The 14,555-nt window shown below is 39.1% G+C and overlaps 1 protein-coding gene across 1 annotated transcript in view; it reads right to left on the bottom strand.

Annotated features, from left to right (window-relative positions):
• Positions 1-9,258: 9,258 nt before the first annotated feature.
• Positions 9,259-14,555, bottom strand: part of RUNDC3B (RUN domain containing 3B) — a 37,813-nt gene continuing 32,516 nt past the window's right edge. Inside the window, exons 9-11 of the mRNA XM_061996538.1 lie at positions 12,207-12,353; positions 11,707-11,822; positions 9,259-9,477 (exon numbers count right to left, since the gene is read on the bottom strand). Of these exons, the coding sequence (XP_061852522.1) occupies positions 9,332-9,477; positions 11,707-11,822; positions 12,207-12,353 (409 nt within the window). The 3' untranslated portion in view covers positions 9,259-9,331. The remainder of the gene's footprint in view (positions 9,478-11,706; positions 11,823-12,206; positions 12,354-14,555) is intronic.

The following is a 14,555-nucleotide window of genomic DNA, read 5'->3' as shown; positions in this document are numbered from 1 at the left end:
TATTTAGGAAACCCTTAGGAAGTTTATTTACAAAACTTGATGTAAATACTCCTTTCAAAGTATTACAGAGATGCTTGTATGCAAGTAGAAAACTAGTGTTAATATTAATCCTGCTTATACATGAAAATTTAAAATGCTTTTCCTTGGACCTTTCTGTACATTTTGATCATTGTCTTGCAACAAGTTTTGCTGTTTTCCTTGACAGGTTTTTTTTTCTCCAGGAATAAAAACATGGCTAAAATGAGTGACAGCAACTTAGATAAAACAACCATTATTCACCAAGCAATAGTTTCTTGATGTGGAGCTATAATTGCATCGTTATTTGGTAAGGCCCATTAAGCTTGCCACAGAGAGAATCTTTGCAAAGTGATTACTCTTCACTTTGACTCAGCATGATGTCTGAATATCTATATATGTGGCTTATAAATTTCTACTGTTCAACAAGGATTCTTTTGAACAGTTTTCTCATAATTTGTTGTCTTTTTGCAAATATGATTCATGGAAAACTTTCTCATCCCTGATAATCTTTAACCATTTCTGAAAATAAGAATGATTTTTAGTATCTTTTTGTTTCTGTCTGTTTTCCTCTTGATGCAGTAACTCATTGCTTGCTTTCTGCAAGAAACAAAAGTCATAAGAAAAATTAATTTCCATGCTTCCTGCTGCTTAAAAGCAGATTTTCAATAAAAGTCAGCTTTACACTACAAGACACAAGTCCTGCAAGGATGGCCCCTGTGAGGTGTCCTCTTCACGTTACCACTTTAGCAGTAACATTCTATTGTGCTGTGCTGTCAAAGCCTTTTATTGTGGGAGCTGGGACACAAGACAGAGTACATGTGAGTGGCTAAAATGTTAGAAGCTGAATTTTAAGCACATGAATTGAGCTACAGGAGTGACATTTAGATCCCTACATTTATCTATGGAAATGTGAGACAAGTATTCAAGCTCCTGTTAGTCACCTGAGAGGCATCTGTAGAGAGCTAAGGTGTGAGCCATTTGTGTGTGCATAGGCATGTGTTCAGGGAGATGTGCTGGAGTGAGCATTTGGCTTAGCCTCCAACTGCAGCTTAATAGTAAGGTTGTAGGTTCTGTATCATTGCTATCAACTGTGTAGGTATTTTGGATTCCTTGGAGACTCAGAGGGCACTGTCTGATTGTATGTAGGAAACTGGTCAGTAGAAACAGGTAGATGCTGGTCCAGCTGACCAGCCACTGCAATGTTCAACAATTCTAGGCCTGTAAAAATTTTAAGGTCTGGATTTGGAGCAATGAAGTGTTCACTAAACCTTTATTTACTTCTCAACATGTGTAAAGTTTTAGGTCTTGTCTGAACACAGTAAAGAAGGAAAGTACATCATGAGTTTACCATTTTTCTTTTGAATGTTGCTATTAAGATCAGTTTATTGAAAAATAATAAACACCTGGAAAGGACCGTAGTATTTTAGATGCTTGAGGCCAAAATCTGATCTCATATGCCTTGTACTATGCCACTTGGAAAAGTCAGCAGCAGAGCATAACTGCATAAGTTTTAGCACTTTCAAACAAGATTACACAATGGTTTTTGAATGAGCTTTGTGTCTGTGCAACTGTTAGTAAATTAGAAAAGATACATATGGTCACTTGCAAACAGTGAGGACTTGTAGTTCTTTTTTCCCTCTGATAACATTGTAAAACAGCTCTCTTCTTTTTTTCCTTCTGGGAAAAAAAGAGTTTTTTAAGTTCAGGCTAAGACATCTGTCTGCTTCTACATTTCAGGTCATATGGGGTGTTTCTAAATGACTTCTATTTAATTTTAGTAACTCCTCTTGATGTTATCAAAACTCGACTGCAAGCCCAAAGCAATCCATTCTCTCCAAAGGTAAATAAATGTGTAGTTTAGTGGAGGACACAGTTTGCTTTTTGCTGTTGCATTTAGCTGATAGTTATCATTAAGGTTGAGCTACAGAATGTTTTCATTTGTTTCACAATAACTCCATTTGTTTTTTTCAGCGTAAGTAGGGGGGGAAAGCAACACTGCAATAAATACTGGAATTGCTAAAGAAGGAATGTGCCAGTTAACAGACACAGTGAGGAAAAAAATCCCATAAATACATACCATTTTAAACAGGCTTTTTCTGTCTGTCTTAGTGTTTTAGTTGTGGCAGAAGGTACACCTATTCCTAAGGTGAGTTACAGAGAAAAAAACCCTATTAATAAATAACTATTTCATCAGAGGGCTTATGGGATCATGATGCTATGTCAAAGTTCATCTCCTCTAGAATCCAGGGACTTGAAAAATAGTAAGTCTTAGCAAAGTCCCTTGCCACTTGGGTTCTAAATATATGAAGATACCGTGCACTCAAAGATATGCCAATGATTCCTATTGTTTAGTTGTAAATAATAAATGAGATTTAAAAGGAAAGGCAATGACTGGTGTTCCAGGTTGTGCGTGGAGATGAATATTTGCAGTCTTATATACTTGCTGTATATCAGGAAAAATACTTCTGTCTTCTATCCTGTTCATTGACTAAATTCTAAACCCTTCAGAAATCTCAAGGTGTGAAGCTCAAAGTATGTTTTTGTAATGGCAGTGATATTGTATTCAACAGGTACATGATATAGAAGAAATAAAAAACAAGTAGAGAAGATGATCTAGTATAAATACAGTCTAATCTAAGATATGATACCTCCACTTGTAATGTGGATGCTGGGGCTACTTAATAAAGGATGTCAAAGTCTGAAAGATGTTCACATAGTTACATACAATGTTTGCATTCAGGTCTTGTGTTCATTTCAGCATTCAGCAAATGGTAGTACATGTTTTCTGGAGCCCATGAGGGCAGTTTCATTTATTCTGGTACTCACTGACTTCCAAGAATATTTTGCCCCTCTGTGTCTATCCAGAGATAAATCTGTGTTGATGTTCTATTCAATTTGAAATTGCTGCTGAGTGAAAACAATCTTATAAGCATTAACTGTATTCTTATACATCAGATTATTAGGAAAGTGTTATGTATACTCCAATGGCTTTATGGATCATGTATATGTTTGTAGAATGGGGAGAGCAAAGCCTGGTATACAATACCTGGCTATTTCAAAGGCACATTGGTAAGAACATCTTACATTTCTATAAAACTGTACATCTAAATAATATTTAAGTAGCAACCTGTAAATTTATTGGGCCTTTTCAAGCTCTAGTAGAATCTCTATCATTTGAGAGGGTGTTCATATGGTTACACTCTATTTGGTGATTTGTTGATACCTTCTGCTTCCTACAAGAAAATGCATTTTGTGGCTCATGCTTATAAGTTTTGCTTTATGCTGCTTACTGCACAAATATTCAAGTAAATATGAATATGGAGGTTACTGTGCTACATTTTGGGAGTGCACATGCCTGTTGTGCTGTGATTACCAGTTAATGGAGTTCTTTGAGACCTACCACCCACAAGCAGACTCACTGTCTGCCTTCTCTCCCTTTTCTATATTGTGGCTGAGCAGGAATTAAGAGGAAGCTCAGGTGATGACAGGCGTTTCCTACTCTGTGTATCTCAGTATGGACAAAGGCAGGCTGGGATTGTCACCATGTATGACAAGAGCTGAGAGAATCAGAGTTTCCAGCCTCTCATGACAGTGCCAATGGATATTCACAGTGTGAATGATCAAGCTGATTACCCATCCTCAAGAATTCTAATTACCAGTCCATATCTTTTTGTGAAGCACCATTATCGTTTGTTAAACAAAGGCAAATCTTTACCTGGGAGTGAAACTTTGTCTTAGTTGTGCATTCAGATAGTTCTATCAATAATTTACTAGCCCAAGTATCACCAGACTAACCCAGTAACACTTTGTAACTACACTCTTTTTAAAGTGTTTTACTTCTTTCTATGTATGGCAACTGGAGATGGAAAATCCAACCTTGAATGGTATAACATGCTCCTAGTTGCACAGTGCACTGACTTCTTGTGTGTCTGCCTCAGGATGCCCATCTCCTTAAGCTTTCTTACTTCCTAGTACTTGCTGTTCAGCTCACCCCATGCCCTTCTCCCAGGCTGTAGGGAAAAGACTCCCGTGTGTTTGTGTCGTCGGCAAGTCTACCTGATGGCATCGGCCGCTGTCATCTTGTTTGGTGGGATGGCTGGGGCAGTCCTTTAGTGTTGCCATGCACAGAAGTCCTTCATAATGAACACATGTTGTCATCAGTGACTGGCAGCCTAAGGGGGAAATGACAAGATACTGAGATGAATATGATACCGAGATAAAAGCCCATAGTAGTTCCTACTGAAATGAACAACAGTAAGAGACATTCCAAACCCAGGATACTGAACAGTGTTGATGTCATTGCATTGCTTCATTGGGGTCTCTTGTGTGAATTTTTGGGTGGAATGAAGTTCATAGGTTAGGATACTTATGTTTAGGTCTTGACATGTGAATAATGGAGCGTAGAGATGTTCTCTTGATGGGCCGCTATGGCAGTAGGTGAGATGACTGAGGGGATTCTGCCTGACTTTCTGTTGCTGTTCTAGAGGAACTCAAGTATTCCACAGGTCACGTGTCATCTGCACTAGCTCTGTGCTCAAAGTAGAAAGGAAATAGAAGTCTAAGCACAGACAAGTGGTTTCAGGGATGTTTTCCTACTGCTAGGTAGGCTGAACTCCTCTGACAAGATCATAGTTGATTGTAGTGGGAGACAGTTATTGCCTAAATTCTATTGTTAACACATGTGACCAGGATCCTTCCATTTTAGTAAGGGTGCTCTATGTCTTAGGGGGCAGAGGAGTTACACTTTTTACTTAACAAGTAGCTTTAAGAGCTGAGACACATACATATTGGCAGAGGTGCTTGAGCCCTTTCCTCCCTGACCTAATGTGTTTTGGGATGCAGGGCTTCCTGAACCTCGTTTGCCCACCTGAGAGGTGACAAAGCTCTGCTTGTCCCACATGAGCAGCAACTTTGTACTGAGGTAGGGGAGGGACACAGTCTGCCTCAGGACCACCTCTTCTGTGCTCAAGAAAACAGCTCCACAGGTCAAGGTGCTCCAGCTGTGTGAAGAGAGACACATGTTGGACTTAAGGCAGGCAGGCCCCCAGCACAGCATGGGTGAGTGTGTAAGGTTAGCACAGTGGTAATACCTACAGCCAGTAATTCCAGTGGTTCAAGGAATGTGGACCAGTAGAATCCCAGTTCCACAGTGACATGCTCTGGTATCAATATATCATGACACTACATGGTTCTACAGTGCTTCAGTCAGGAAACAACTGATGGTGAATGCTTTCTGTTCTCTTCTGGGCAGGTGCCATTCCACGGCTGTTTAAAGTTGTTCCTGCTTGTGCCATAATGATCAGCACATACAAACACAGGAAGTCTTTCTTTTCTCATTTAAATGAAGAAATGAGCCAACATCCTTAGTTCTCCACTGGATTTGTATCAAGTCAAAATATACACTGAAAGTTATGCCAAAGTTGAATCTAACAAGGCATTTTCTAGTATCCCCAGTGAACTTAAGCCATTATATTTGGTAACTAAATACAACTTCATTTTGAGCTGTTTCACAAAGCATAAATCAACTTTTCTCTTAAAAGTAATAAAATACATACCAGCCTTAAACCATTGTTGAAGATTTTGTGACTTTTCTTTCAGCTAGGGAGAAAAAAAGGAAGAAAGGAGAGGAAAATAGAAAGAAAGAAAGAAAGAAAGAAAGAAAGAAGAGGTGCTATTTCTTCAGTGATGATAAAAAGGGGGGAAAAGTGAGGCTGGACAGAGCAATGAAGAATAACCACTGCCCTTGTGTTCATTTTCAGTCTGACTAAACATATTTGTTGGGTATTTAAAATGACTTAGCAAATGTTTTGGGTTTCCCATTGTATGATATGGTTATTCCTTCATAAGGAGGTTGATACAGAATTAATTCAATACACACTTCTTTATTCCTGCTTAATACATGTCTCATTCTGTGCATATTTGGTATTACAGCTCTGCCCCTTGTACAAATGCAATATTATAAAGCAGGCTTTGGCTTCTCAGCTTTATTTAAAATGAAAGGATGCTTTAGGTCAGACTGGAAAAAGTCCATTGTTCTTATTAGAAACCCAGAGAGAAGGGTGAATACCTTGACTGCTGCTGCAGTGGCTTTTTAATTGAAGGCAGCACTCTCAAAAAATTCAAGCAAGTGCTGGCACTGAAGGCAACTGCCTGGAGATATGCTTCCTCACATACTTTTGGGAGGTGCAGGCTGTCACTGTCACATTGCTCCCAAGTAGGAGCAGGCTCCCAACAGGGAGCATTCCCCAGCCACGGTTTGTGTGGGATCATGGGGCTCTGAGGGCTGAGGTAGCTGGCAGAAGCAGCGGTGGATCCCGGCCAGTTTGACTCAGCTGCCTCTCTATCTGAAGGGAAGAGCACAGTTAAGTTTCCTGCCATAGACACTGCTGCTGTCTGCTACGGAGTGGTGCTCACATATGGCAGGGACAGCTGCAGCATCTTCCTTGCCCACAGGCACTTGACTGACTGAATCAGAGCTTCCTCTGTATGATTTTAAAGATAGAAATTACTTTTTAACTCCCCTCACGCTATGTCTTCTTTCATTTATTTTAAATGTGGGGGTGTGCTGGTACAAAAGCAACACAGTAGTCGGGTCATTAAGACACCAACTTACCCATGGAGTGAACTTCAATCCTGTTCTGCTATGAAGAAAGTATCCTCACATGTGTTTGGCCTTGGTGAAACCTCATCACACACTGAAAAACACTCTAGTAAAGAAGTTGGGTGCAAGGTTAGAGCACATGGCACAGGCAGGAGGTCATGCCCCAGGGACATGACTGACACTGTGGGTTTTGAAAGTAATGTTTACACTAGAAACTCAAAATAAGACCTAAGAGGAATAGAATAGCAACAGCAGGTTTTGGACCACATTGAATGAAATACATCAACACCACCGACAAAGTCTCTCTCGTTTGGGAGAAAAGAATTTGCTGGAAAGCTCAGTACTACTGTAATTTGCCAAGTGGTCTTATCCTGTGCTGTGTGATTAAAACAGAGACAAAACAGAGGAATTAGCGATGATACAAAATGTTTAATTTACATGCAACATTCATGGGACGTCAAGGCAACAGAACATACAGTTGGGGCTTGCTTTTTATTCCCAGATTTTTGGAAAAATGATTAATGTTCAGAACTGAAGACACACACAACTGACTAACCATGCACAAAATGACACCCAGGAACTCACAGCGGTGTCAGACTACAGAAAAGACTTCAGTTAAGTGACACATGGATTTCACAGCAGTAGCTCCGAGAAAAGAGCCATCAGCAAACATGACTGAAGATCATGGTTATAACCCCATCCAAAACACCGACAAGAGTGGGACGTCGGGGTGATTAACAGCAAACAAGAACAGTTCAATCATGGGATCTTGATGCAGGATGGGATCTGGATTCCCTCGTTGTATTTGTAGTAAAAATGCAGCTCTAGTTTACAAATCAGCACTTACTAATGTTACTCAACTGCCATGAGAGAGAGAACAGGTGCTTAAGGCGATAACAACAACGAAAGTTCCATGAAATAATGGACATTCTGATAGGGTAGGAAAGGATTTAATGGTCAGAGTTCGTTACAGAGAAATTAACTGGGTGGGTACGTGAGGGCTTGAAAGATAAGGTCTGGTGGATTTTGCCTAAGCTGCATTCAAATGGCATCAGTAATCGTTTGCTCTGCCACGGACGCAACGAGCTCCAGCGCTGCAGGCTGGAGAGTTGAGGAGAGCTATCCTGAACCTCCTCCAGCTAAATCCAGCAGTGCCTTCAGCTCCAGAGGTGCATAGCCCCATACTTAACAAAGGCTTCCTGTAGTTTTCAGTAAAGGTAAGAATAAATCCTTTCTTTCAAGCCCACCCTAAGATGACCAGATTAAAGTAGTAGTGCCAAGGTACCCTTACGAGAGGCGAATCAACTAAAACCGTACTGAGTGTTGTGACACGCTGTGAACACCTAAGAGTAAGCAACAGTTAGAAATCTGTCTTGTATTGCAGCTACTCATGTAAACAATTCATGAAACTTCTTTGGCACAAAAAAGCATTTTCCCTAGTACTTATAAATACAACATACTTACATGCATTTCAGGCTTGTTTAAAAAGTTACTGATCGTACCGGTAAGTGTTCCCTCGATTAGCAAAATTCATAGAGAAAGGATCCATTGTATCTTACAAAGAATTAAGAATACAGTTTGCAATTCAAAAAAATTCCTTTGCAAACTTGGCAACCACAGGGTAACCTGGAGAGATAGTTTCATTTAAAAAATGTCTCCCTTTATTATGTTTTTTAATCAGTAATTCAAACCAATGGCAAGTAATTTGAGAGAACTGCCTTAAGTTCTGTCCTATTACCTGATTAAGAAAAATACCTATTTGCACTACTACAGGAATGAGAAAAAAACCTTTTAACATGAGAATACTGTCATTACATTGCCTTTGTTTCCCCTTTTTCACCCTCCTTGGGATCTTGCAAATAAAACACACATCCCACCTTCCCAAGGTGCTAGCTAACCCCACCATCCTTAGTCCCCGTCTTTCCAGCAAGGCTGATAAAACAAGACATTTCTTATGTAATGTTTGATTATCTGTAACTCAGGCCACTCAAAAAGCATTTCCTCAACATTTACAAATTGCTAAGTATGCTCCATTTAGGTGATCAGCTTACATTTGTTATTCACATGCAACTTGAAGAATTAGTAAGTGTTTCAGTGTGATTCTTCAGTGCGATTCAGGCATCTCCTAAGTGCCACGATACTTACAGGAATGCAAAAATCTAACACTGAGTCAATTTGAGAAGAGCAATTGATAGGTTAAATATGCTATTTGAGGTCCTATGCAATGTACACAGATGAAAAGCTGGATTTTTTTTTTTTTAGGTAAAATATTTATTTGCCTACAAAGACTGGTGTTAAGGATTCCTTGTCTGTTCTGCAAGAGTCGATAGATAATTAAAGCACTGCAGAGAAGCACCATGGCTAGAGTAGGGTCAGGCCATTGCGAGGAGAAACAAAGGTCATGGCAGTTAAGTAGGGGACTGATTTCCTAGTGTTTCATTTTAAAAATCAGTCATAAGCATTGGATTCTATGTCTTGTACCTGACCATGAGCTTTAAGTAATTCAAGACTAAAATAGAAAATCGGAAAAGTCCTCTGAGGGAAAAAGAAGTTTGAATGAAAACTGACATGATTTGTTAATTAAAGAAGATGAAAAGGAAAAATAAAGCAGCTTGCTTTTTTAACTTAGAACCAGCAGTCTTCATTGCAAGTCATTTTATGGAACATCAACCAAATGCACACAGCACAGAGCTCTTCCTTCTTGTGTGTAACTCAAGATGGTGTTAGGCCTGGACTTGTCATCTCTGTTGTGGGACTGGCAAGATATTCACTCGATTTCAGACTTGTGAGAGATTTGTAGCTTGCTACTGAAGTAAGGGAGCCACAAAGACCAAGCAACGATGGAGTGTCTTCCTTCCCTGTTAAGAAAAACAAGTAAGCTAATAATCATTACAGCACAAGATGACCTGACCACAAGAAAGAGGGAACAGAAAAGACTGTTTTGTCTACCCTATTATGAATTACATATGAATGCTTCAGCACAACTTTGCTTCATGAATGCAATTAAGAAGACATGTTATTTATAGCATATCTTCCCCATGCAGGTGTTCCCCACCCATGCATTACAGGCTGGGCTGCAGCCAGTCTCCAAAGGAGGAGATTCAGAGGGTCCACTGACTACATGTGAGCTGAGGTTGCTAATACAAGCACAGTTTTAGTGTGTTGTATATAAATGAATGTGATGTTAATAATACACATCAGTACCAGAGACTGAATTTTAAATCCCTCAGAGAGGAGTAGAATTAACTGGAATCAGGATGTATTCCTTTAACAATAAACATGTTTTGTTTATGAAAACTTGATAATTTGAGGTTCATTAGGTTCCAGCCACTGGAAAAAGGCCTACAGTGCAGGAGTGGCAATGCAAGTATCTGCCCTGTCATCCAAACACACTTGACAGTTAACATGAAGCATTCCTACAAGACTACAATGGACAATTTATTAGTCTTCCCTTCTCAGAATTCAAGTGATTTCATGCCAACTCCATTAATAAATTACATTTTAAACAATTTGATCTCCCAGCATCTCCCTGTTTCATCCTCCTGGCTCACCTGCAGAATACAGATCACCTTAAACTAGAGAATAAAGATGAACTTAAAAAGGTCACAGGTCACAAGATTTTATTGATAAAACAGTCCACCAGATTTCTGTAAAACTCACATCTATAAAGTTTCATTTCTTAAAACATCATTTATGGTTCCAGTAGAACCACATCTCATCTATCCTGAGCTTTTTTCAAGCCACAGAATAGCCTTCCCTTAAGAATGAAGTAGATCAGCTCTTTACAAAGTCTTTGCTTCAGATAAATCTTTATTCCCATAGAAGCTACCCTTTAAAGATTATGTTCAATTAGAGGATATCAAATACCCAAAGTGCAGTGTAACACTGTTGGGCAGAGCCCTTCATTTCAATAAGAGTGAAGCTAGAAATCTGTGTGAGGGGGCTTAATAGTAATGGGAGAGTTTGCTACTTTGAATCTGTTGATTGAAAGTGCCATATTGAGACACAGACCAGAGGTATTTTAACAGCAGGATCACATACCATCTTACAAAATTATATTAAAGCTTAGGGAGCGATGAACCTCAGTAATTTAGAGGTTATGTTACCTTTAAAGACAGAGCCTTGAAATCAAAACCTAAACTGTTCTTATCAGTGGTTTTGTCACACCTTCATTTACAGAAGAAAAAACATAACTTCAAATGAGCAATATTGCAAACAAAACCCAGCTGAAAGTACATCTGCACAGGAACACTCTTCATAATAGCCATGCTGATCCTGTTTCACTTTCTCTAAGCTAACTTGAATTCATTTTATGACTATGTAAGTTCTAGATTTTACATCCCTGATAGTTTAGAAACGAGAACTTTTACAGTTATGAACTACTGAGGCTCTGTTTTGTCTATTAAAAGTAAACATCTGATGAGATACAAACAGAGTATTTTTATAGCCATTTACATTCTGTACCCAAAATGCTCCTGTTTCAGATATCTCCCAGAATTTTTCTGCTTTTCACAATTGCCCACAAGATGGAGCAGCATAGCTTTGAGAAGTGAACAGGTTTTGAAGGGATGTGCTTGTACTACATTTAAATACCAGCACAGTTCATATCATGTCCCTTTCTCTGTTTTAACAGAAACACTGTCAGGCTGCATCTCCACAGATAAATGGGGAATGCAAGATGCAAGCATGACAATGGTAGTTGCAAATCCAGTGCCTTTGATCTTTCTTTTCTGAAACTGAAAGCATAAAGAAACTCAAAAGATTTGAGCCAGTTATAGCAGAAAGAGGAGAGAAGATCCTCCTTGTAGCTGGGCTGTCTCTGGCCCTGGGATAGAGAAGGAAGATTTGCAACGTATTTGAAGTTTTAACTTAGATCTTAGATTTTTTTTGGGGGGAGGGGGCATCTTCATAAATCCACATTTATTTGAAGCACAGTCCTTCAGGAAATGGAAACAATTTGCTTAACAACAACAAAAAATACGCTGCTCAATGCACATTTTGTTCAGACTGAAAATTCATCTCATGGGGACTGAACATCACAGCTATGAACAACAAAGTAAAATTAAGCCACTGGACTGGCCCTGTACCTTCATTTAACAGGTTAATTCCATCCTGTTTCCCATCTTGTGAGTGACCTGGATCCAGAGAGGACTGAGAAAGACTAACTTCTGCTGAAAGCTGGTCCAGACTTTGAAAACTTTTCCTGGAAAGCAAGTAGGATGTATTAGTAACACGCTTAAAGATCTAACTAGGTATCTTCAATTCTCTTTTAAAAAGCTTCTAAAAAAACCCCCAACCTCTAGGTGGTTATTCTTTGTTCTCTTAAACACTCCATTCTTTTGTTGTTGTTGTTTCCTAAAACACTGTTTCTTCCTAAAACAATCTCTCCTCTCCCTTCTGCCTTTATTAATCTGAAGGAAGCAAATTTTTATGGTAAGCAAGAGAAACTGATTTTTTCTGCCAGCTGATCCTTGTACATTGTAACACACAATTCCAACAGGATACTTTGAAGAGTTTGCTAAGGGGAATGTATCATTTTGAGTTTCCCTGTTCTTCAAAGATGAATCAACATAAATATTCAACTTACTCATCCCACTGTTGATTGTGCTTTCTATACAGTAGAGTGTCCAAGGCAACAGCATTGACATCCAGAGCTCCTGGGGAAGGCCACTGATTGGTGAGGTGAGTAGTTAATTCTTGTCTTGATCTCAAGTCGTTATTCTTTAGCACAGTCCTGTGAATACAAAAAGCAGTAAATCTCTATCTAATAAATGCAATTCCTTAAGGCACAGAAAGAAAAACAGGGCAAACAGTCCTGACTGAGTTGATGTTCTACTTTGAGTGACCAATAGATGGCAATTTTCATAAAGCATCTTAAATTGTTCATTTTTCCTAGGGGAAGCAACTCAAACTGACTGAAAAGTATTCAATTAGACTCTTTATGCAAACCAGCTGTGGGAGTGTCTTGTCCTTCCTCCTCCCCTGTTTTTGTCATTTGAACCTTCTCCATCCCCCATACTTTCAGAATGAACTGAAATCCAGACATGTTAATTCCATTATATGCTTCCAGGTAAAAGCTAGCACATAGGTCAGCCTTTTCACAATAGTACAAGGCAAACTCCAGCCTATCCTTCTACTGCTAGAAACAAAAGTAACATTGCTTGTTAACCCATAAATCCTCCAATCCACAAAATACCAGGCAATACTAAAATGCTGCTTTACAAGAAGTCTGACTGTCTCTGGCCTGAAGCAAATAGCTAATGTTATATATCTCCATACCAAATGTACTCAGGAGTTCAAAACCAAATGCCATGTTGTTATCTGAAAAACCAAACTCAGTAGCAAATTAACTAACTATTCATGGCACAGATATATATATATGTGAATTCACAAATAACACAGTAAACAGGTCTATTTGTACAATGCAGTTTTTATTCTGGTGGTATCTGAAACTGTTTAGACACCACCATCCAAAGATCCAACATTTCCCACAAAACAAGGTAAGACAAGAGTGAGTTGAGTAATAGTTGAGTTCGAGAGAAGAGACACACACATAGCAGTTTTAAGAGAAGATTGTGAAGCACCACAGTGAATAAAACTACTTTCAGGAAACTTGTTTCAAGATGACAAGTTTCCCCAGCATTCATGCAGGTAAACAATCAACTTTTCTACCCTGGGATCTCCCCTCTCACCCTCCTCTCCAAGTGGAGCAGCCACTTATAACCTAAAGCTCTCAATCACATCAAGTATCTTGTATGATGTTCACTTCCCCATGTAATTCCCCTAATCCCATGGGGTACATCAAGCATTAAAGGCTTGTTGATTTGAGGAAACTGAAATATTGATCTAGAAAGTTCTCATGAGGTTAGCCAGGGACACTACATCACCTCCTTATTCAGAAGGACGACTACTACACTTCCATAGAAGCTTTGTAACGGGCCACAGCTTATACCAGCAACTATGCAACACAGTAACTAAATGCAAATTCATCCACATATCAAATGTGCATCTAAATTGCCATTTGGACAACTGCTGATGTTACCACCACACAACAGGAGTGTGAAGGTATCATTAAACAAAGATGCAGAGCAAAGATGTCTGTAGGTGAGTGTTTTTGTCAAGTTGCCAATAGTGGAATTTTGACATTTTACATAGGTTTCTATACTGAGGCTTTTCCTACAAATCTTTATGCTGAAACCACCTGAAATGTCACCTTTGTTTCAGATGTTTTTTGTCCACACAGAAAAGACTAATCAAACTGCTCCAGGGCTCTTAGTGTAACAAGAGTTAAAGACAGTCCCAGTAGAACATTACTTAAACTACTCCACCATGCTCATGTTCTCCTCTGTCCTTCTATGCTTTTATTTTGTATCTTTAAGAATATGTGAAAACATCTTTGAATACATAAAAATCAGTCCAAACACAACTTTCAGCATATATGAAATAGTAGTGCAGGCAATACAAATTTAGGCAAAGTATTCCCAGCAGGTGTGGGTAGTTACCACCTATTTTGTCAGCCTTGTAGATTATGTAGCTATTTGCTCTCTTGCTGCCATTTTTAAAATGTCATGAGATTCCACTACAGCAAAGACTTTTTAGAGGCACTGCTTGCACTCAAGATAAACAAAGGCAATATCCTTGTATGCATATTAACCAGACTTATTTTAAGAGTCAAAGTATTAAGCTGTGAGGATCGTTGAGGTTGAAAAGGTCCTTGAGTCCAATCATAAATCAAGCACTGCCAAGTCCACCATGAAACCATGTCCACAACAGCACACACCACCCTTAAAGAGGGTGTTAAAAGCTCTCAAAGGACAATCGAGGCAGATTTTATCCAACACAGGTGAAAATTCTACAGTAGCATCCTTGATGCTCAGAATAAAAACACTGTAACTAGTTCTGGATTCGAGGCTGTGATACTGCAGGGTTTCAAGCA

This window comes from Colius striatus, chromosome 5, assembly GCF_028858725.1.
Source record: "Colius striatus isolate bColStr4 chromosome 5, bColStr4.1.hap1, whole genome shotgun sequence".
In the NCBI taxonomy this organism is placed as follows: Eukaryota; Metazoa; Chordata; class Aves; order Coliiformes; family Coliidae; genus Colius; species Colius striatus.
This window is presented reverse-complemented; position numbering and strand designations above follow the sequence as displayed.